Consider the following 23832-nt stretch of genomic DNA (forward strand, 5'->3'; position numbering starts at 1 on the left):
CTTTAGTTGTGTCTCCATGGCAACCGGCGTTGCTGGGAGACGCGAGCGGCGAGGCCGCGACGCGCCCGGGTTCACTTCTTCACGTCGCTCATCCTCACACTGTTGACGTTCTGGACGAATTTAAAACACAACAACCCCCCGTTAATCGTGATACTCGCGACGAGTCTGGCCGTGTTGAAGCTACGAGCGCGTCGCTTTAAATGAACGGTAAAGAAATAAGAGAGCGATGTAGGCCTTGTCGACCTAGCGTGAAGCCTGCCCGTAACAACAACAACGTCGTCTGGTAATTAACTTTAAGCGAATCGGGTTTAATTAGACGGCCACTCGACTTGACACGGTGCTGGCAATTGCGTGTAAAAAGACAAATTAAAACGGAACGTTTCAATATGCGGGTTTCAGAATTATAAACGGGTTCCACGTAGGTCGGTCGGCAGGTCAGGCGCGGTGAGGTAAAGTGTTGAAGGAAGAGTAGGCCAAATACAGTACTGTAGAGGGTTTCTAACAGAGCCGCCTCCTGAAGGAAGAGTAGGCCAAATACAGTACTCTAGAGGGCTTCTAACAGCCGCCTCTTGAAGGAAGAGTAGGCCAAATACAGTACTGTAGAGGGCTTCTAACAGAGCCGCCTCTTGAAGGAAGAGTAGGCCAAATACAGTACTCTAGAGGGCTTCTAACAGAGCCGCCTCTTGAAGGAAGAGTAGGCCAAGTCCTCTCCTCTAGAGGGCTTCTAACAGAGCCGCCTCTTGAAGGAAGAGTAGGCCAAATACAGTACTGTAGAGGGCTTCTAACAGAGCGATTTGCGGGGTCTGCAGCTTCATCTTGTGGCTTGCATCCTGCGCCGGGTTGAACCCTCGTCGCTGTGTTGCCAGCGGTCGCGGCGTTTATATTCAATTGTAGCAGCGCGATTCAACGCGACATCTGTAAGCGCAAGGTGCACACGTGTTTATAGGTGTGCATTTAAAAGGCCAAATGGAGGCTAAATGCAGTGTAAGCCCGTGTGCTCCTCGCCCGCGAGCATGGGCATCTGGGCAAGCGGCAGCAACATTAAGCAGGTAAGGGTTAATTCAACTCACTCACCGCAAGTTATTATTTAACCTCTTTTTTTTTTTACAAAAAAATAATGTTATGTGTACAGATGAGACGGAGGAGCGATGGTGACCTGAACTCATGTGCAGGTTCATGCGTGGACTGTGGAATGAGGCCTTCATCCAGCAGTGGATTTACCATAGCGATAATGAATGAATGAGTACCGGAGGGTATACTATTCGCTCATGTAGAGTATACTTTTACTTTTTCACGCCACGTCCTGTGCGTGGACATTAGATTTTTTTAAAGTTAATTTGTTTTTAGGCATGCCCTTTTCATAAGCATGGTATGATCACCCATCATACTGCTGTATGATAATAAACCAGGCCTAAAGTGGACGCTGCTTGTGTAAACAATGAATTGCAATCGTGCAAAAAACCCAAAGCAACGATCACTTCAAAACAAGTTATGGCAGAAACTAACAAAAATATCGAGCCCGTAGACTCGGCATTTAAAATACAAAGATTACTGAATGTTGTCAGCAGAGGGCAGTGCATAAAATTGTACTATATTATACGCCTTGCCTTAACCCACCCGCATTGACCAGCGAAATAAATGACGGCCAATTACTTGTGTTTAGTTTGTTGGCCTTCCCCCCCGCACCCCCGATTAGCACGGTTGGCTACGTACGGTGCGAAAGAAGTCCAACATATATACATGGCCTTTTGAATCTCCCTCTGCTCGCACGGTGAGGGAGGCCCTCGCCCAGCAGTGCTCTTGCACCACGTACACGACTTGCAGGATTCACGTGGCTGATGTTGACCAGGTTTGCAAGTTGGCGGTCACGGAGTCGCCCGGATACCAAGGGCTTGGCAGAGAAGAGGGGCATTGGAGTTGCCACAAGCCGGACTGCGGGTGTTATAGACCCACATCATCTGGTGAGGTTGCCGTCTCCTCTTCGATGCACCCGTCTGTTTACCTGCATCTGTATTGTAGGCAAGTTATCCGAAGGAGAAGTGTGTTGCAGACAACGAAGCACTTTAGTTAATCGTAATCACCATGGTCACTAAACTGACGTCATTTGCTTAAACGTAGCAATTAGATATCTCAATTAAGCTGGTTGACACTGAGGAGGAGCAAGTATCACAGTGGTGACGTGTACTGCTCTAAGAACACGGCCGCCTGAGTTTGATTCCCGGACACGGCCAGCGTCATTGTCGAATGATATCTAAATCGGTCTTGGGTCTCTCCCCCTTCACCAACCCGCACTGATGGAGTGTAGTACTGTGCAACCACCATGACCAACACGGCGATGGGATGCCCTCCCTCCAGCAGTTTATTGACACTGTATTACAGATGTGTGAGTATGGCATTAAAGAGAATTACAGTAATTGACTTATTCCTGTGAGGTGCATTAGCAGTGGAATATCACGGCAATAAGGATGACGCACTGAAGCGATAGTGCTTTGCTCAAATGCCACTCATACCTGCCTATCCACCGTCGACAGTATAGTTTGAGCCATGGGGAATTTACAAAGATAAGCACCAGCCAAAAAGCCCAGAGGTTGGATAGATACAATTCTGAAACATGCCAGATATGGATGCAGTGTTTGGATAGGCAGCTATTGTACACTCCACGCATTCACAGTACAGATACTGTCTTTGTCAGGTACAAGAGGATGGATGAAAAGCTACCAGATTGATAAAACATTTCTAAACATCGTATCCTTCATCAGTTAAGAGACTCCTTTGAATGCGCATTGAAAAGATTCAGTGAAAAAAAATTACATAAAAGCATATACTTTTCTGGTACAGTATTTCCAAAGTGATGAGCCATAGCATATTCGTGTTAATGATTAATGTATTTAAACACATGTTCTGTATGAGGTTTGTGTATCATCCAGAGTAACATCAGCCTACTATGTAGGCTTTGTAAAATGCTCTATATGGATTGGCCCCTTGTGTACTTGCCTGAAGACTAACTGGTGGTGTAATCTTGATTTGAAGCTTTCGGTGGTGTAATGGTTTTCTCCTTTTTAAACATGTTTGGAATAATCGTAGAAGTTTTAACATTGCAGCGTATTGGGCTCTTTTCATTGTATTGTTTGTAATTGTTTTGCAGCTAGTCCAAGCCCACGAGGCCAGCTTCAGTAAAATTTACACCCTAGAGCTGCATGCAGAAGGCATCAAGAAAATAGAAAACCTGGAAAAGGTCAGTGTCATCCTTGCATTTACAGAGGGTGCATTGCCTTTTTAAAGTTATAATCTTATACCTTGTCTTGGGTTCTTAAAAACACAATAATCATCATCCTCTAAAACTACAGTGGTGAATTTTCCAGTACTGTAATATAGCAAAAAATTATGTTAATAACAGTGGCAGATAATATGCAATAAGAATGAGTTACATGTATACCAAGCTTAATTAGTCATGCATCAATGCATAAATCATATTTTTTATGAATGTTAGAGATGCACTGGCACAGTGCTACAATATTTAAAGTTTCGTGACCTGTTTTATCCTAAGAGAATTGTCGCCATAATTCCCCCATTGCTTTCTTTATTTGACCATTTGAACAAAGGTGACTTCTTTTTGTTCCAGTAACACCGTAGTATACACGATACACAATACTTAACGAAGGAAGGTTACAGTGCAGTACAATTTGAATGTACCCTATAACACATTCCTGTGGAGGGAGCTGGTAGTAACGTTGGGTTGCTCGGTCAATGGCCAGGGTCAATGGCGGCACCACGTGGTGTATTCCGCAAATATGCCCGACTGTGAGGGCGGGCACAAGCCGGCGTGAGTAGGTTAAACGTTGAGTTTTATAAGGGCACCACGGGGTGACCAGCTCCTCCCCACCCAGCCCCACCCCTCCCACCCCCCACCCACCCCCTCCCCACCCTCCCCACCCAGCCCCTCCCCACCCTCCCCACCCAGCCCCTCCCCACCCTCCCCTCCCTATCCAGCCCCACCCTCCCCACCCAGCCCCCCCCCCACCCTCCCCACCCAGCCCCTCTCCACCCAGCCCCTCTCCTCCAATTTTGGATGCACGACGGACGGACGGACACAATAATCCCCTGTGGGCTGGTGTAACTAGGAGGTTCCTACCAGTATAACATGGAATGTAACTACACCTTAAGACGCTATACATAAACAGTGGGCGTATGTAAGGCAAAAGGGAAAAATGAAGTTATTGAGCCTGGACTTGAACAGGGACCAAACGTGTGGTGTATGCACAGTTTACACGGCTGAGGTCATTGGATCTTTCCTGCAACTACATCAAGTCTATTGAAGGGTTGGAGCACCTGAAAGACCTCAGGGAACTCAAGTTGTATGGAAACAAGATAACCATTATTCAGAACCTCAGCCGGTAAGACGTGTGTGCATATGCTTGGTGGTGCAGTGTAAGATAATGTTCTGTCTATATGTACAATGTGTACCCCGTGCTGTAGACATAGAATAGCATCATAGTTGTTATCCTCCTGCAATTGAATTGAATATTGACTTCATACCAGTTGTTTTAATTAGTGTATAAGGACAATTTGGGATATAAACTTATGCATCACCACCGGTTTTTTTACAGTTGTGCACTCTTTGGGAAAGTTCACAATTCAATACAATGTGTGTTTATTAAGTGTGTAAAGGTGACCACATCTTATAATGCTGTTCAGAAAAATTAATATGCTACATGAGATTATGGGAAACAGGAGGTTAGGAACTGGAGGATGTAACATTGGTGCCTTGTGATGGAATAAAACACTAGGATAGGTAGATGGGGGAAGAGGAAAGCATAAGATTCCTGAAGAGAAAATTGAGCTAACAGTGTAAATGGTCAGATGAAAGAAATCGAGTGTTATAACAGCGGGTTTTGATAGGTTTGTGTTGCTGGTTTATATTCACAGGATGGTGAGGAGATAAACATATTGGAGAGTTAGACAAGAATAAGTTGATGCGGGATTTTGAGTCAGATGAAAGCATATATTTTAGTTGACTGAGATAGGATTGGTAGCTCATGGTGGGATCTGAAGATTGGGGTGATGTGGTCTTATTTAGACTTGTGGGTACAGAGCAGCTGTGACTTTGGGGATAAAGGTTTTTTTGCAGAGGTGAATTTTATATTATTTATGATTTTATGACCCAGGTAATGCTCGGTGAGTCTCAGGAAGGTCCTACCAAGTTTTCACATAAGGGTTGACAATTGCTGTGTTCCTTGACTATATAATTTGCTAGTGATTTATAAAATATGGGCAATTTTGACCATGGTGCCAGCACACAATGGCTTTATTTTCTTTGAATGACATCACAGCATCTGTAATGTTCGTTGCTAAGCAGACGGCACACATTTTATGGTTAAATCACCCACAGTATTAACCACGGTGGCATTCTGGAATCGAACCACAAACCTCTGCAATAGATAGTAAATGTGCTACCAGCAAGCCTTGTTACCACCCCATGATTGCATACGTGACCATTTTGTTATTGAGCAGCTTTTGTGAATTTCCATATTTTTTCAGGCTCAATGAACTTCAAATTTTACATCTCCAACACAACCAAATCATCAAAATAGGTAACTGATTACACGAGTATATTGTGTTTCATATATATTTATTTTACATCGTTAATAACCACTTGGTTTCTTCATTAATTTATGTTTCTATACCTAACCCCTACCGTACTTGCAGTCAAACTTGATGACACTGCATATGAGTGTGTGATTTTTTGCATAAAATCTATTTTTGTTTCATCTGCCATGGCATAATAATACATTCTTTGCTCTGAGATATACATCTTAAGTTATATTCTAGCTTGTATACATTCTACCTACATTATCTAAGATGACAAGCATATGAGAAAAAAAACAAAATACAGTACAATAACGAGTGCGTCATTAGTTATAATCTGTCATTGAAAAACAGACGTGGTATTCCATGTGTTGCAATTCTATAATTGATGATTGTTTTTTTACCCTTTTATCTGGCAACAAAACTGACACTATTTTTTACAAGGAGTCATGTTTGCATTGACCACAATACCTGCGGTCGGAATGCAAACAAAAAACATAACTCTGATAATGTATGCACTGTCCTTGAAATTGATTGGTCCACACCCGAGACAGCTTTCCTTAGAGCCTAGTCTCACACGGTGTTGGACCAGATGACGCCAAAAGGCGCACAACTCAAAGACAATCCACCATCAGAGTATGAGAGCTCGGGGTAAGAATTTATGATAATTATCATATTTTGCTACTGGCAAAGGAGGTTCCAATGAGTTCTATCATTGTTTGCCACCCTCACATTTTCGTTGAAGTTCCTTTCACTTACACTGTTGTGTTGCACTACGTGCACGCGTGCATAGGCACCGCTTTGGAAGGCAAGCAGAAGTTAAAGGAGTTGAGGCTGGACAGCAACCGTCTGTCCCAGCTGTCGCCCAAAGAAGTAGCTCAGCTGAGCAGCCTGCACACACTCGATATCAGCCACAACCAGCTTACTGACATCACGGTGAGTGGCTGCACAGCTTCGGCAGGGACGCTGCTGCTTTGCTCATACAAACGAACAGTTAGTTGGCTGCATGTTGACGGTCATTTGTGAGTTATTTTTGCTTAGTGTAGAATGGGTACTGTAAGTGCACAACACTTGATTGCACACGTGCAGAAGGAGCTTCTTTAATCAGCGCTGACTCCGGTGCTGCTGTTGGTGGATTTTATTGTCCATGCTTCTCTGCGCATTTTCTTCCTCTAATCCACGTGCACAACCTTGGATTAATTCAAGTAACAGGATTAAATTACAATTTTTGGTCATTTGTGGTAAGGTCATATCTGCAGATAAGCACAGATAAGTGGATATACTTTTGCATAGATCTGTAAATCGAGTCAGGGCACATTTAATGACAAGAGCAGATAATATGTAAGTGAATGTACATATATACACTTTAGCATGTATAAGTAGGAGTGTGTATTTTTACAGAGCACATTCTACCAAATCTCAAATTTCTGTATTGGCTGTCCGTCCATTTGAACGTTGACTGCCATCTGCAGTGGCTGTCTCCCTTACTTTATGCATTTCTCCATCCCATTTTTTAAATACAACTAAAATAATATTTCTTCTCTGTTGCATGTACCTTATTGGCTCTGTAAAAACGTTATTCCAATCTCCCTCTTCTCATTCATAATCCTGTTTTAATTTTTTTTTAATAAACAGATTTATTGTAAAAGTCCATGTGTGTTTTCCACACTTAATCAGTTGTCTCTGTTTGCATGTTATAGTTGTGCGCATTATCCAGAAATATATTTTCTACTTGATTTGCTTTGTAAAAACGTCATTGTATTGTATGGACCCTTAGGCGGTGTCTGTTCTGCCGAGTCTTGAAGAGCTCCAGGCATGTGGAAATCAGCTGAGTGACATCCCAGGGCTCAGCTGCTGTGAGCAAGTAAGTGTGGATCTTCTTCTCTCCTTCAGTCAAATTATTGTATTTGATACCACATTGTTACACCAGGGCTAGCTCATGTAGAGAGAACATGCATAACAATGTGCAGTTTTTGGTAAAAATAAATAAATCGATACAAAAGAGTGGTATTCCAAACTAACCTCTAAATCATCTCAAAGTCTCCTGTAAATCACGTGACTTCTGTGTGGCCACCCCCACTCTGAATCCCTCCCCTCTCTCCACCCCCTGTGAGAACAGATGCTCCTACCTTCAGTGTTGAGACCCTTATGTAGCCTCTTCCTTCCTATCCTCATCTTTCCTGACCCATTGGTCACGTTTTTTCATTCCCTTTCCATCCTTTTCCCCTTATTTTCCTATCCTTTCTCATATGTTTCCATGCATTATATCCTTAACTCTTCTCCCCATGGTGTACCACAGGTAAAACATTGTAAGTGGAATATAAAACGGATTAATAAAGTATTGAATGAAATTAACATGTCTATTGTCTATTGTTAAAGGAACAGCAATTGCTGGGTATGAAATACGTATTACAATGTAGAGGATCATTTATTTGTCCATATATATGTCAGGAAGGGCACAGCTGAGAGGCACGGTCCATTGTTGACAGTGTGTGCCCCCTTGCTGGCATCGACATGAAATGCCATGTGTGACTTGCATTGCAGCTGAAGGTTCTGGACCTCTCCGACAACAGAATAACACAGGCTGTTCATCAAATCAGCCTTCCCAAGCACCTAAATGTGAGTCTGGTATTCATTGTAATGTACTTACATGGCGGTGCTTTGCTCTCCTAAATAACTTTATAGATTATACGTGTAATCAGCAATAACCTGCTGGCTTTATGTGTTAAACCGTTTTATTTATTTGTGTTACCTGGCCAGGAATAATGCTCTAATATGAAAATACCATTGCGAATCTTGTGACTCGCAACTCTTTATTATTGTTATCGTAATTTGATGGGCACATCTTGTTTATTTGTGACAATGCTTTTCCATAATATATTATACTAGACCAATGCATGTCTTACATAACAGTATATGAATTGACACACTTGTTCTGATCTTATTTTGGTTTACCACAAAAAGTTAACAGTTTTTCATCACTTTTTCATCACTTACCATCATTATCGTGATCCCGTTAACCATTTTTATGATAGTTCTAAGCCTTGTTCCAATGTTGACTATCTAAATTACACAACTCCACGTAGAAAACATGACCACTATGTAGTGCACTGTTGTACGAATGCATGAAATATGTTATGCTTGTAACGTGATTGTGTTTTTTGTTGATTGGTATCCTGCACAGGCACTGAATCTATCAGGAAATGTTCTAAGTAGCCTTGAATCGTTTGGAATCTTAAGGTGAGTGTCATGAGCACTGGTGCTGCATTTTAATGTGTTTGCATACCCAGTTGCCTATTTCTGCAAATAGATATAATAATCCACTGTACAACAGAAGGTAGACTCTGGTAAAACAAAAGCTCACTTCTAGATTTGAAGCTTTCGTGACTGCAAGGATCCATACTCTTTGGTTCTATTCGGTAAAGTCACGCTGTCCTCATGACAGCACGGTCCCTTCACCTGATGAAGGCCACTTGTGTTGTGGCCGAAACGTCGTGATTTTTGTTATTTTATTTTTTACCTACGTGACTTTACCGAATAGAACCAAAAAGCTCACTTCCCCATGACATTGTAATTCCTGCAGGGTGAAGCTGTCGTGTGAGGAAATGTTGCCGTTAGAATTCAGTCATGAGTAGTCGAGCTCTGATGGTTGGCACGTCGCACGTGCACCCACGACATGTAAAGCGGCACAGCAGTTGTAACCTAACAAAGGCCGATCTGCAGTAGATTTGGAATGGGTGTAATCAAAGCGGTTACAGATACAGTAGGTGGCTCGCTCCAATTTAACACCTCACATCAGGGCATGCCACAAAGGTCTTTCCAGAGTACTTTAGTAAAGACACGTGTAGAATGTAAATGTGAGGCGTGCCAGAGGGGACCTCGTTTCACTCATAGCCCTGTGAATGTCTTCACTTCGTACAGACAACACAACAGTGAGTCTCACCGATTTATTTTCAGGTGCGGGTTAGGTTAACCATATTATAAACACCGGTGTACACCATACTGTAAACACCGCTGTACACCATACTGTAAACACTGGTGTACACCATACTCTAAACACCGGTGTACACCATACTGTAAACACCGGTGTACACCATACTGTAAACACCGGTGTACACCATACTGTAAACACCGGTGTACACCATACTCTAAACTCCGGTGTACACCATACTGTAAACACTGGTGTACACCATACTGTAAACACCGGTGTACACCATACTCTAAACACCGGTGTACACCATACTCTAAACACCAGTGTACACCATACTGTAAACACCGGTGTACACCATACTGTAAACACCGGTGTACACCATACTGTAAACACCGGTGTACACCATACTGTAAACACCGGTGTACACCATACTGTAAACACCGGTGTACACCATACTCTAAACACCGGTGTACACCATACTCTAAACACCAGTGTACACCATACTGTAAACACCGGTGTACACCATACTGTAAACACCGGTGTACACCATACTGTAAACACCGGTGTACACCATACTGTAAACACCGGTGTACACCATACTGTAAACACCGGTGTACACCATACTCTAAACACCGGTGTACACCATACTCTAAACACCAGTGTACACCATACTGTAAACACCGGTGTACACCATACTGTAAACACCGGTGTACACCATACTCTAAACACCGGTGTACACCATACTCTTTGGTTCTGGTGTACACCATACTCTACACACCGGTGTACACCATACTCTAAACAGTGGTGTACACCATACTCTAAACACCGGTGTACACCATACTCTAAACACCGGTGTACACCATACTCTTTGGTTCTGGTGTACACCATACTCTAAACACCGGTGTACACCATACTGTAAACACTGGTGTACACCATACTTTAAACACGGTGTACACCATACTCTAAACACTGGTGTACACCATACTGTAAACACCGGTGTACACCATACTCTTTGGTTCTGGTGTACACCATACTCTTTGGTGCTGGTGTACACCATACTCTAAACACCGGTGTACACCATACTCTAAACACCAGTGTACACCATACTCTTTGGTTCTGGTGTACACCATACTCTAAACACCGGTGTACACCATACTCTAAACACCGGTGTACACCATACTCTTTGGTTCTGGTGTACACCATACTCTACACACCGGTGTACACCATACTCTAAACAGTGGTGTACACCATACTCTAAACACCGGTGTACACCATACTCTAAACACCGGTGTACACCATACTCTTTGGTTCTGGTGTACACCATACTCTAAACACCGGTGTACACCATACTGTAAACACTGGTGTACACCATACTTTAAACACGGTGTACACCATACTCTAAACACTGGTGTACACCATACTCTAAACACCGGTGTACACCATACTCTTTGGTTCTGGTGTACACCATACTCTTTGGTTCTGGTGTACACCATACTCTAAACACCGGTGTACACCATACTCTAAACACCAGTGTACACCATACTCTTTGGTTCTGGTGTACACCATACTCTAAACACCGGTGTACACCATACTCTTTGGTTCTGGTGTACACCATACTCTAAGGCCGGTGTACACCATACTCTTTGGTTCTGGTGTACACCAGTTAATATTTGATGAGCTAAAAACAGCAAAGCAAAGGTTGCGTGTGCAATGTTTATTGCAAAGCAGACAGAGATTCAGAGACAGAAACACAAATTGATAAGACACACGGAAGTGTATAATAAAAAATGACGAAAACTTTTTATTTTGCTTATTGCTGAATGTGTGTATGTTGTAAGCACTAATGCAAACCATTACTTTAATAATGCAATTGTAGGTAATGCGATAACCATTTCAAATAAAAACTAATTGTCAAGTATGTATAAGATGTAATTGATCAATTCATCAAAATTGGCAGCTCTATCCCTGTTTATGTTTGTGTGTGTATAGTGACTTTCACCGTCTCACCTTGTAGTCTTTTGCCGACTGCCGAGTTGTCTCTGTGCACAAGTTTCCTCACGGGGTCACTGAGCGATTGCAGCTGTGCCCTCTTGTTTAATAGGTAGTAAGTGGCATTGGTGGAGGAATCGTGCCCATTTCGACTTAAAACTCCCCATGCTACAAAGTTCTTTAATTTATTTTAACCATTTGTGGAGAAGTCTTCCTGTTTCGTTCCTTAAATAGAGCGTAGATGTAATGACACCACTTGTCCGCTCTTCTCCACAAATCTGGCTGTCGCCTGATGAAGCTAGCTGTAATTACTGGCGAAACGTCGTACTCAGATTGTAAATGTTGTGGCTTTGCTCTCCAACACACCAGTGTGTTGTACTAGTAATGAATTGGCATGTTTTGTTTACATGACAAACCTTACTAATTGGCTGTGTCGGGTGGTGGCCGGTTTAATGACACATTTATATATTTACGCGATCTAATCTAAATTTAGTTTTTATTATGGCTGTTCATACTTGTCACCAAATTATTTTAATTAATTTTTTCGTTCCAGAACAAATTTAATTTGAATTTGCTTTTCAGTTCAAGAAAATAAGTAGTTAATTCCGTAGAATAAGAATAAAATAATAAAATAAGACAATAAAATTCTCACGACGTTTCGGCCACAACACAAGCAGCCTTCATCAGGTGAAAGAACAACTGTCGGGACGGCAGTGCTCCAATGAGCATTGTTAAGATTCGTAGCATCTTTTTAAGCTCGGTGAGAGGCGTGAAACCTCTTGACAAAGGAGTTTAAGTATCAAAACAGGAGAATTTAGCATTGAAATAGCTGAGGGATTAGCTTGTGACAGAAATAGCTATGTTAAAGTCAGAGTTTACCTATCAACAGAGGCATTAGTATATGGACGCTAAAGGCCTCCAACTACCCAACTATCATGCTGTAAACCGATGTGAAAATAACTAAGTCTATATTACATAATATAATAAATGTACTTAATATATTCTTCAATAAACTGGGCTATTAATCACAAAGGAACTGGGTATACAATACACTATATGAGTGTCTTTTAAGCTCGGTGAGAGGCATGAAACGTCTTGACAAAGGAGTTTAAGTATCAAAGTAGGAGAATTTAGCATTGAAATAGCTGAGGGATTAGCTTGTGACAGAAATAACTATGTTAGAGTCAAAGTTTACCTATCAACCGAGGCATTTAGTATATGGACGCTAAAGGCCTCCAACTACCCAACTATCATACAGTAAACCGATGTGAAAAACTGGGTCTGTATTACATCAATATAATAAATGTACTTAATATGTTCTTCAATAAGCTGAGCTATTAATCACATGGCAAATAGGTAAGGTAATGCCAGCGAAAGAGCTGCGGTCTGACGGTCACCGTAAGATACAATTAATTAAGAACCGAAATGGTTTAAAACATCTTTCCAATGGTTACTAAGCCAGAATCCATCTTCTCGGTTGAAATGGTCTCTGTTCTTGTATATGTGGATGGCCTCATGAACGAATCTCTCATGGTAGCCGGTTGGCTTGCTAATCCCTCAGCTTAGTTATTTTCTCATCGGTTTACTGTATGAAAGTTGGGTAGTTGGAGGCCTTTAGCGTCCATATACTAAATGCTTCTGTTGATAGGTAAACTCTGACTTTAACATAGCTATTTCTGTCACAAGCTAATCCCTCAGCTATTTCAATGCTAAATTCTCCTGTTTTGATACTTAAACTCCTTTGTCACCTGATGAAGGCTGCTTGTGTTGTGGCCAAAACGTCGTGAGAATTTGATTGTCTTATTTTATTTTATTATTTTATTCTCATTCTACGTGACTTTACCGAAAGAACCAAAGAAGATGAATCCTTGCAGTCAGGAAAGCTTTAAATAGAAATTTTGTTAATTCCGGTTTCCAGTTCAACTCTCATTTACATACTGAAATATTATATACAAGTACAGTGGTACCTCGGTATATGTCGTTAATTCGTTCCAGAAGGGGGAAGACTTATACCGGAAGTGACGTCTACCAAACGAATTTTTCCCATAATAAATAAAGGGAAAGGAAATAATCCGTTCCAGAGTATAAGAAATGACATTTTATATGGCATATTATATATTAATGGGGTTGCATAAGATAATTTAGTCACTACTTATTACTGAAATGCATACATTAAAATAAATGCATAAATAAAATTAATTGAAATAAAATTTAACATCCCTTTACCTTGCTGAGAGTTGATAGCCTACGAGGATGGTGGTGGGGAAGGGGGGAAGGAGGAGATGTTATTTTTTTGAAGGAGAGTCCCCTTCCATTAAAACTTCAGGAAGCTGAAATTCTGGGGTTCTTTCTCTTTTCTGTCTTTTTCTTGACTTGAACGTGGTCGAGGCTCACCAGGTTTGAGTTTTACTAAAAACCTGTCCATTGAATTTTGATTTTGCCTTCTAAGATTGTTCCTGAAGTGTGACATTGTCTGGTCATTCCACACAATACTGTTACGGCTTATTAGAGCCGTAACAGTATTGTGTACGCGGTGACTCATCCCGACCCATACAAGTTCTAGCAAGCGCGTCGTATCCCAAGACTTTTTTTCTCGTCAAAACACGACATATACCAAATTCTACGTATTCCAAAGCGGTCGTATACCGAGGTATGACTGTACTAATTTGATGTCTGCCGTTTCCCAGCTCCTTGCAGGACCTTGACTTGTCATGCAACAAGATACAGACTATAGGAGACATTTCTGAGCTGTTCCCTCTTCTGGAGACATTGAACATTGCAAACAATTTGGTCAGCTCTTGGCAAGACCTGGTATGTGCCTTAATGTTACTTGAGCTCATGAACCTGCAGTAATAGTCAGTCTAACAGGTGCTTCTATTTTTGAGCACAGGGTTAATAAAATCAAATGATTGGGTTTGTGTTTCCAATATTGTTTCATGACCATTTGACATCATAAATGTTTAATCGTCACACGAACGATTTGGTGTTGGCACACAGGTGGCTACGATTGCATTTGAACCAAATAATAATCATAAACTGTCACCCATCCACCCTAAAAATAATTTGTTTTTAATATTAAACACAAGCTGGTGGTGCTCTCAGCGATATGAAATGGTTCCAGTAAACATGTCCTTACAAATATTTTTTCACCTCTTTTGTATCCTTCAGTGTCAAATATGTAATAACAACGCACTTTAATTACCCAGGAAGTTCTCACCGACCCTCAACTTGTTTTTAACTTGGGCCTGCCGTGATGTGATTGGCCAATTCTATTAACAAGTGTTAGTATGTGGAAGGAAACTAGAATACCAGAGAAAGAGCACATAAAAGGTATAAGTCATAGGTCTGCAGATGGATTCAAGCTAGATAGACTCAATAGTATTCCTCTGTAAACTGAATGCATTACTGTAATGTCATAGACTTGTTCCTGTAGTAGGAACAATTCCATTAACATCTCAGGGCTATGAGCGCCTTACATTTATTAGGGTGAGCAGAAAACCACGGATTTTTAATGATTAAACTGAACCCTGGTTACAGGGATGCCACATAAATGTTATGCGTAACATATATTTGTTGTTCACCAAAACTGGTGGTGGAAGTGTGTACATCCGAAAATGAAACATTCGCCATGCTTTTGAGTTCAAAATGTATTCTCAGTTGGCACCTCTGAATGAATTAATGACGCCTGCACAGCAGTCATAATTTTTTGGCTATTCAGAAACTTTTAGGCAACTGCATGAACTTACTGGAGCTGTGTGTGAATGGAAATCCAGCAATCACATCCAACATTGAGCACAGCAGGTACGTTGGACTCATCTCTACAGTGCACAGCATGTGGCTGTATGACATGAAACTGCGAAAAGTTCCACAACACTTCTAAAGTCGTCTTGTTGTGACAGGTATCAGCAGGAGCTCACCAAGATCCTCCCACATGTGGAGATACTTGATGGGGTAATATTTAAATATTACTACCTTTTTATACAGGAAAGTTTTGATTTGAAGCTTTCGTGACTGCAGGAATCCATACTCTTTGGTTCTTTCGGTAAAGTCACGGTAGAAAATAAATCACGTTTTAAAAGTCTTCCACAGCAGCAGACCATGCTTTCCCACCTGATGATGGATGCTCGTGTTGCGCCCGAAACGTCGTGATTTATTTGATTTATTACCTACGTGACTTTACCGAAAGAACCAAAGAGTATACAGGAAAGCTTAACTGGCACATCTTACATTGGCATGTTTGGCCAATTTGTTTTAACGAGTATTATGGGATTTCTCCAATGATATAGATGATGACGGTCATGGTCAGTAATGATTGCAGTAACAGCAATGAGTAGTGATGACAAGAGTACTGATTATTACATTCCTAATAATGGTCCTGATGAAACTGTACTTGCCAGGTATCAGTCACATCAAAGCAAGAATCCGCAGCCATAAACGCGAGGCCAATGACTGCCAATAGTGGTAAGATTCTTGGTACTAACCTCAATTTTGTCAACATGAAAAAAACTAGTTGTGTACTTTTACGGTATATTTTTGTATGTAGATATAGCAGTTTTCCTTCATGGCACTGGAAGCGTTGCTTTTATGAGTGTGTATTTGGCAAAGGTGTCAATACAGAATTGTTCTGCATCTAACTTTATTTTTAATTCCTGCCAGCAATGATTTCTCAGAAACTTGTGGGACAGATGGAGTCTTTGGAAGGGCAGATGGAAGCCACACTCAGGTCTCTCCAGCAGAGGTCTGTTTCGTAAACTGAAATAAAATAAACCACAGGACATTTTAATATTGTTGCAATTATTTGCACATCGGTTGGAATTTGACATTTCCCACCTCTATATCGGTTGCTTCAATGGCACAGCCAATAAAAAAAGCTAAGCATTTAATAAAACGAATATGTTAAGTTTTTTTAATAAAATATGCATTAAATATTTTTTTAATGTCATTTTATAATTAGTAAGATTATGCACGAGTTCGTATGTTGTAAATATATAAAATATTTTTTTTATAAAAACAGTTAATAAAATGATCCAAGACCAGGAAGAATATAACTTTTCTGCAGCGAGGTGAATGTTTGGTGCCTTGTGGTTCGAAGACCTATAACACGTGACCCACTTCGTTCAACGCAGGTTCAATGAAGTCAGGTGCCTTGTCGTGAACTCATTACCCCAAGTGTCGCCACCCAGACCAACATCAGGTGGGGAACTGTTTTAACACATCGGGGTTTTGCTGTTAATATCCACGAATGTTTTAATATTAACAACGCAAGCGGGAACTCCCATACTCTGGGCATAGGGTTGCCAACTCTTGACTGAGGCTATTCTGGGAGATTTGTTTTACCTCAACATGAAGTATTGGCATTACGCTGCAAAGGGAAAGAAAAACGCCATCAGATGACACCGTTACGTTTTAAAAATGTATCTTCTGTATGAATTGTGCATTCAATTGATATATTTATAAATATTCTATTGAAATCTCACAGATTGCATGTTGAACTTCCTTTGCATCGTACGTAGCCAACCGTGATAATCGGAGGTGCTTTTAAATAGTTTTTGTTTAAGTTCACGTGAAATCAATGTTAATTCCAATCAGACTCCTGGCCAATCCAGGATTGGCAACCTTATCTGGGCACTTCATGGAGTCCACTAAACAGTAAATTGTGCATATTTAAATATGGGCTCTTAAAAATCATCTAGTTTTCATTAATTTGTATGTGTTGTTTGATTAATACAATATGCTGTATCTCATTCACACCGGCAGTACCGATTCGCATGCCTTTGACCGGAGGCACATTGCAGCACTTTTAATGTAGTGAACACTATCAACCTCACTCGACATACCATTACCAATTAACCTCACCATTTGCAGTCCACTCTTTACTTTTAGAACATGGAATGCTCTTGCCAATAATTGCTTATAACCATGAGCATGTAACAAGCCCAACTGCTGACAAGATGCCGGTTGAACCAGTCGGTTTTTTTTTGCTTAAACAAATGCGACTGAACAATATTAGTAAGGACCGATGGTCTAATACATATATATTTTTTATTTATACGAGCACTGCTCATTTGTCCAGGATACACGTTCCGAGTGGAGGGAGGCAGGACATCAGCATGCACGAACCTGGCTCTACACTGGATATGGATATCACACAGATGTGGTCAACCATACACTAGCAAAACTTTTGTAATGTAGCACGATTTAAAGTCAAAACGGAGCAATGTGTATATGTTTAGACCTATATCCAGTGCGCAACCACACATTGATAAGAGCTTTCAGTGTTTTTTTTTACGCAGGACCAAGTAACAATAAGGAAATGGAGTCATCCAGGCCTTCCAGCCAGTGCAGCAGGTAAGCACGGTGACATGCAGATAGGGATAAGTATTTTCTGCAGGCCTGATGAACATCCGGAGAAATCTCTCCATAGTTTTTTTTCCGATTTAAAGCTTTCGTGACTGCAAGGATTCATCTTCTTTGGTTCTTTCGGTAAAGTCATGTATAATGAGAATAAAATAATAAATTGATAAAATAAAATAACACAATATTCTCACGACTTTTCGGCCACATGCGCGGCCTTCATCAGGTGAAGGGACTAGACTGTCCGGAGGATAGCGCTGTCACTCTCCATAGTTAATTTATACTGGTAGGAACGAAGTTGTAAACTGAGTGTACCAGCCTGCAATAGATTAATGTGTCCGTCCGTCCCCTTTCAATACTTTAACGAAGTGAAATCTCGTGCTGTTGGGTGTAAAATCAGAAATAGACAGCGCAGAGACTTGTCCTACCAGCCCACCCTGCAGGGACCTGTTAGTTCCTCTCAAGCAGTGGTTGCTGCCAGACCATACAAGAATAAGCTTTAACATGCCAGGCTATCACAATTTCAAGAGCCTGCATGATGTAAAAGGGAATGTTTTATTATGCAAGATTTGAAATGTTTCCAGCCATATATACTTTGCAAAATATTCTGTGTGCAGTCGTAAACGCATAGAAGACGCTAGAAAGTTTGCAGCAGATCACGACGGACAAGCTTAACTGCGTTTGACAACTGGATCAAGTTTACATGAAATTCGTTGGTAAGTTTTGCAAACCAAGCCAAAACAACCCATTGTTTTGGTAAAAATAGCAATTCGATTTCTAAACGTGCCATGCTTGTGGGTCTTTCACTTTCCAGTGTAAACCAACATCTTCATTATGCAACAAACTTTCAAGACAGGACCACAATTAGTTGAAAACTTTATTGAAATACTCCCAAGTTTCTTGCAAATTCAGTATGGGAATAAACAGAGAAATCGTGCCAAGTTATGCATGACAAATACATCAATGCTGGTCTTTTATAATGATGCAATCACAAGTGTCCGCATATTTAATTTTACCACCCTAACAAGTACTAAAGTTTGTCTTGAACATCTGGATCAAGCCTTGGGACAGGGTGCCTATTCCCACCGACTGTAAAAAGATGCAAAAGACAAATCTGATGCTTCCATGGGAATTTCTCGCATTGTTACATTTTGCCAAAGGTAACTAATGAAAACAATCTCACAAACATCTAATTACACCCCCCCACCGAGAAAAAAAAACCTTGTCACCACCGTCTGTAAAGTGGGGACTAATACCTGTATTGATGTCAATATGAATATTCACAAAAGTTAATATTTCCCCTCCCCCCCCCCCCCCGAAATCCACTCTTTAGCAACCATTATTTTAACGGAATATAAAAAAATTGGTGCGACTGTTTTCATCAGACACCACTACGGTGTAGGCTGCACCACGCACAAATGCATAGCAGTCAACTCTTTGACAAAAGCACACAGACAATACACTTACCGATAAAAAAGAAAGGAAAACCACCAAGCAAAAATGCTGTCAAGTGAGCGGGTGGAGTTGCCGAATCATGCAGCGTCACAGACTGCTTTGTGAAACGGTGCTCAAATCTTCACACATCGATAACAAACAACACCAATGAGCAGCCCCGTGGACGCCCAAGTCGGAGCAGGTTGCACATCTAGAAATCGTGACAGTGGTATTTTTCCAGGTTGTAGTACTGTGTCACGACCACGCGGTTGGCGAACTTGCGGCCGCTCAGCGCCTGCTGAGCCCTCTGGCAGTCGAGTAGTGACGCAAACTCCACAAAGATCTGTTAAAGTGCAGAGAAGGCACAGGGCATGAAGTTTGACGATAAATCAAAGCCAGTACGATGGATCAGGTCTATTTTTTAAATAAAACTGCATGGTATAAATAACCTGAAGCCTCATTAGGCTCTGCCTTTGACCTCAGGTTTACCCAATACCAGTAAACTACATTGCATGACTTTAGTTCACAAATCTTTTTATGTAGTTCAGGGCATAGGTCTTAAATCGCTCACTGTCAATACCATAGGTCCCTGGTTCCTTCAAGCCTGAGTTCCTTTCTGCGATTTAAATATTACTCGAGAAAATCTGACTGACAAGACCTGCAGATGGATGAATTAAATGTAGACATTGTTTAATGTGCATTAAATGTAGACATTGTTTAAATGTGCAGATAGCAGTGTAGGTTGCAGCAGCAGGCTGTACATCAGGTGTTAATAAGGGACAGCAGCGTGTGCACCCTCACCTTGCCGCATCCCGGGATGTCGAGTCCGTTGACGGGTCGCGGGATCTCTACGGAGCGCACGGATCCATACTTGCCGCACTCCTCACGGATGTCCTCCAAGATGTCCTCGTATTCCTCGTCGTCCACCAACTCCTCAGGGGTCACCATGTTCATGAGGCACAGCACCTCTGTGGGCAAGCCGCTGTGCTGCACCTGGCTCGATGCCAGCCCCGGAACCTGCAGTGTCACGGGCGTCTGCACCACCACCGTCTGTTGGTGTGCACGCACGCACACGCAAGGACAGGTGATACTGTTCATTGTTGTTAAAGTTCGTTTTGTCAGTGGCTGTCCAAATTTAAGTTGACTGAAGACTTGTTTTCTCAAAACTGTAATTATAAAAAAAACTTTTTAAAAATTATATTCTTAAAAGTCCATGCAAAATAAAACCACTCATCATTACATAAAAAAATGTGTACATCAATATGCTTGTCCTTTAACCACGAGTGTTATTATGGCTTTAACCTTTAGATTAACCAAATGCATTTAACGTTTGCAATTATAGACGAAGTTAGGTGACCTCTACTTACAAAGACTCCCATTTTTGTTGAAGGCAGTTTTTACACCACGAGTGGCACTCACTGAAACTGGCTTCCCCAGCCTGATCACGAGCACTTTAAAATGAATGTCTAAAGTTCAACCTCCAAATGGTAAATTTGATGCAGGAATACAAACAAAATATTTTTCATATTGACAAATATATTTATCAAGCACATCATAAGTCATGCATAGATCTTACTATTGTGTGCTTATGTTTAAAATAATGTCACTAAGCGCATTAGCTGCAAGATTTTTTTTCTTTAAACAAACTCAATTCCCATCGATTCAACAGGTAGTGCATGTGCCATTCCGTGCCGTACTGTGTCAGGTGCTCCAAATACCGGGTTGGCATTCTTGGCCCCCACGCTGGCTCGCTGCACAATCAGCTTCTTGTCACCCAGCTGCATGCCATTCAGTCCTGCAATAGCCTGCACATTGGGAGCAGATTGACAGCATGTGAGGAATAGTCGCGGAGTGGCTGAATGCTCCCCTCTTGACTGGTGCTGCAACTATCGCTTTATATCATGGGATTTAGCTCAATGAGAAAACGCTTACCTTTTCCCACTTAAAACTTTCAAAAATATGTAACCTGCAAACACGCACACTTTCGTATTCACACAAAAACCAAAGGCACCAAACTTTCTAAAGTCTAATTTAAAATTATACATGATATAAGGATGCTTTTGGAAGATTTATCTGCAAGGTTTTCATCCATAGGAAAGGCTATGATATGAAAAAAGTGTGAACCCAAACTTCTCCTTTGGGCTTGGACAAAAATGACATTGGGATAAACAAAAGGCCTTGACAATTGTCAGTGGAATAATTCAAGTAGGCTACACAGATTCATTGGAATCGGGTGTTTGGCAGAGTATCCTTACAACTTGTAACGATGCCTTCTAAATAAAACAGTTAAAAAACATTCTTCTTGTGCCATTTGGGAGGTAATGAACCAAAATGTACATGTTCCTCTGGATTACACTTTAAGCAAAGCAACATGTGTAAAAACATCAAAGCTCAGTTTGTACATTTGGTGTACATTTTGGGGTCAACGTCAGCACAATAATTAACATTTCCCTTGCCAGGGTCGAATCTAGTGAGAATAAAGGGACAAATCAACGCTTCCTAGGAAAATATTACCAGACAAGCAAGGCAACTCACCTGGTCGGTGACGTTGACGTCGGCGTACTCGCAAAAGGCGTAGCCCTTGGAGAAGCAGGTGGCACTGTCCTTCACCAAGTTGAAGGCCTTCAAAGGCCCGAAGGACGTGAGCAGCTCCTTGACCTGCCGAGTGAGGCACACGTACAGTCAGCAGGGGTTGAAGCGCTGGACACGAGCTCCACAGGAGGCAGATTTGTCGGCAAAGGTTATCAAAAACCAGCAGCATCCATGAAGCTGCCTTATATGCAATTAAGTGGGCTTTCATATGCAACATGAACGTGCCAAGAATTTTATCATGCACACCTAGTTGCAGCCAAGCAATTTAACCGGATGGAAGAGCCAGCTATAAATATATGCATGGGTAATACAGGAGTGATGCATCTACATTTAAAATTAATGTATAAAACATTTGCATTGGAAATTAAATGCATGTGTATGAACAAACGAAAATCTATGTACCACACGAATAACTCTTGTTGCAATTGTGTAAATTACAATGCACTTGGCTTGAACTGACAGTTTGTATCGGCATATATTTTTGTGGACACATGAATGTTTTACCAATATCTTGCAAGGAAAATGTTGTGCTATGCAAATATAAAAGCCCACTTAAGTACCAGATTTTTAGGATTTGTAATGAAAAGCTTTAAAGTTTAAATATACTTAAATATTTTTTTTTAAGTGTTGGGACTCGCCAAGAATATAGATGCAGTGCTTTACTGCGCATAAGTTTGCAACATTTTCATTGACGAGTGTAAAGTCCCAATCTTAGAGGTCACCCACTTAAGACCGTTTCAGAAAATAGTGCAGTTTTGAATAAAAAAAAGTCGCAATGTTGGGAAAATGTATACGCATATGCCATTTGTATGAAAATGTGGATGTGAAATGTGTACCTTAAGAGTGATGGTTTAACATAATAAATTTTACGCCCACGTTTCAGTGGATCGCAGTGGTGCCATGTTTTGCTCAGTGTGGATATTTATTCTAATCTACATGAGAAGATAAAGTATGCTCAAGTTGAAGTAAATATACTAAGATTCACCCTAACCATATCTAAATGTACTCTCACCAAAAGATATTTAATCTATTAAACTGTGCAATGCACACCGGAATAACACAAGCAAAAAAAGGTATATTTAAAATGCACACCGGAATAACACAAGCAAAAAAAGGTATATTTAAAAGTATTTTTGCAGACAGTTATGGAAAGCAAAAGCTGTTATCCGGCGCTTTACCATCGGGAATGTTCTATTAACCGGCATCTGTCATAGATGGCAATACAAATCTTCCTTCACGTATCCGGATAAATCCAACGGCCATCCGGCATCTAGCCATGCGCTTATCAAAGATCCGTTGTTTACGAAAGCTTCAGGATGCTGGTGAGTAGTGGTGCTAGCGAAAGATGTACATACAGTACTGCAACTCCAATATGATACTCTAAACGGCCCCAATGCTTCACTACAATCAACTTAGAATGCTACAACTGTCTGGTGAGTACCTCTGTAAAAGAGGACATTTCTTATGTCGTACGTGGAAATTTTGGTGAAAAAAAGTTTAAGTAGTTGGAATTTTTTTTATTTAACCATAAGTATAACTCTCAGATAACCGGCATATTTCATTAACCGGCACCCTCCATTCCTCATGGATGCCGGATAGAGCTTTTGCTGTATCTCTTTTATCAAGAAATGTAATTGTAACCGAGGTAGGGACCTAGAGCACCCCCAGTGCTTGCAGGCACCCCAAGAGCAGCTTTTATCTCAATCTCTGGGGCAATGAATGATTAGGCGTGTCACTGGGAGCAGAGATCTCCGCACAAATAGGGACACTGGCATAAATGTTCGTTGACAACCATCCATGGTTGTCTGTTTGAGGGTGCAAAAGCATTACGGTGGCATTGCTACGGTGTACTTAGGGCACAGTTGCAGTTTAAATCAACGTTATTACTACAGCCATTTCTCAGTGTAGTATTCGGCCAATTTAGCATTAGGGTGAATCAAAGCATA

At 41.2% G+C, this 23832-nt stretch overlaps 2 protein-coding genes across 7 annotated transcripts in view; one reads left to right on the forward strand and one right to left on the reverse strand.

Moving 5' to 3' along the window:
- On the forward strand, positions 1-22768 carry LOC116949585 (uncharacterized). Of its 5 annotated transcripts, XM_076072446.1 has the most exons (20): positions 1-207; positions 810-1049; positions 1850-1961; positions 3146-3235; positions 4264-4394; positions 5539-5591; positions 6380-6522; positions 7364-7450; positions 8131-8205; positions 8771-8826; positions 14194-14317; positions 15225-15307; positions 15406-15457; positions 15904-15967; positions 16163-16244; positions 16633-16700; positions 17580-17663; positions 17800-17854; positions 18478-18576; positions 18675-22768. In XM_076072446.1, the coding sequence occupies exons 2-19, from the start codon at positions 967-969 to the stop codon at positions 18533-18535; spliced, it is 1500 nt and encodes a 499-aa protein (XP_075928561.1). In that variant the 5' UTR covers positions 1-207; positions 810-966; the 3' UTR covers positions 18536-18576; positions 18675-22768. The 5 variants fall into 5 exon arrangements, with proteins under 5 accessions (XP_075928561.1, XP_075928560.1, XP_075928562.1 ...); XM_076072445.1 differs by having other exon boundaries at positions 1-1049; XM_076072447.1 differs by having other exon boundaries at positions 1-1049; positions 19194-22768.
- LOC116949584 (splicing factor U2AF 50 kDa subunit-like) overlaps positions 18724-23832 on the reverse strand; it is an 11825-nt gene continuing 6716 nt past the window's right edge. The window contains exons 8-11 of one of the 2 annotated variants that reach the window (XM_032967036.2): positions 21830-21952; positions 21013-21099; positions 20096-20344; positions 18724-19637 (exon numbers count right to left, since the gene is read on the reverse strand). In XM_032967036.2, coding sequence (XP_032822927.1) covers positions 19506-19637; positions 20096-20344; positions 21013-21099; positions 21830-21952 — 591 coding nt within the window. In that variant the 3' untranslated portion in view covers positions 18724-19505. Of the gene's footprint in view, positions 19638-20095; positions 20345-20991; positions 21100-21829; positions 21953-23832 lie in introns of both variants that reach the window. The other variant, XM_032967035.2, reaches the window with a different exon arrangement.

Source organism: Petromyzon marinus, chromosome 37, assembly GCF_048934315.1.
Source record: "Petromyzon marinus isolate PM22_M1 ecotype Great Lakes invasive population chromosome 37, UKy_Petmar_22M1.pri1.0, whole genome shotgun sequence".
Classification (NCBI taxonomy): Eukaryota; Metazoa; Chordata; class Hyperoartia; order Petromyzontiformes; family Petromyzontidae; genus Petromyzon; species Petromyzon marinus.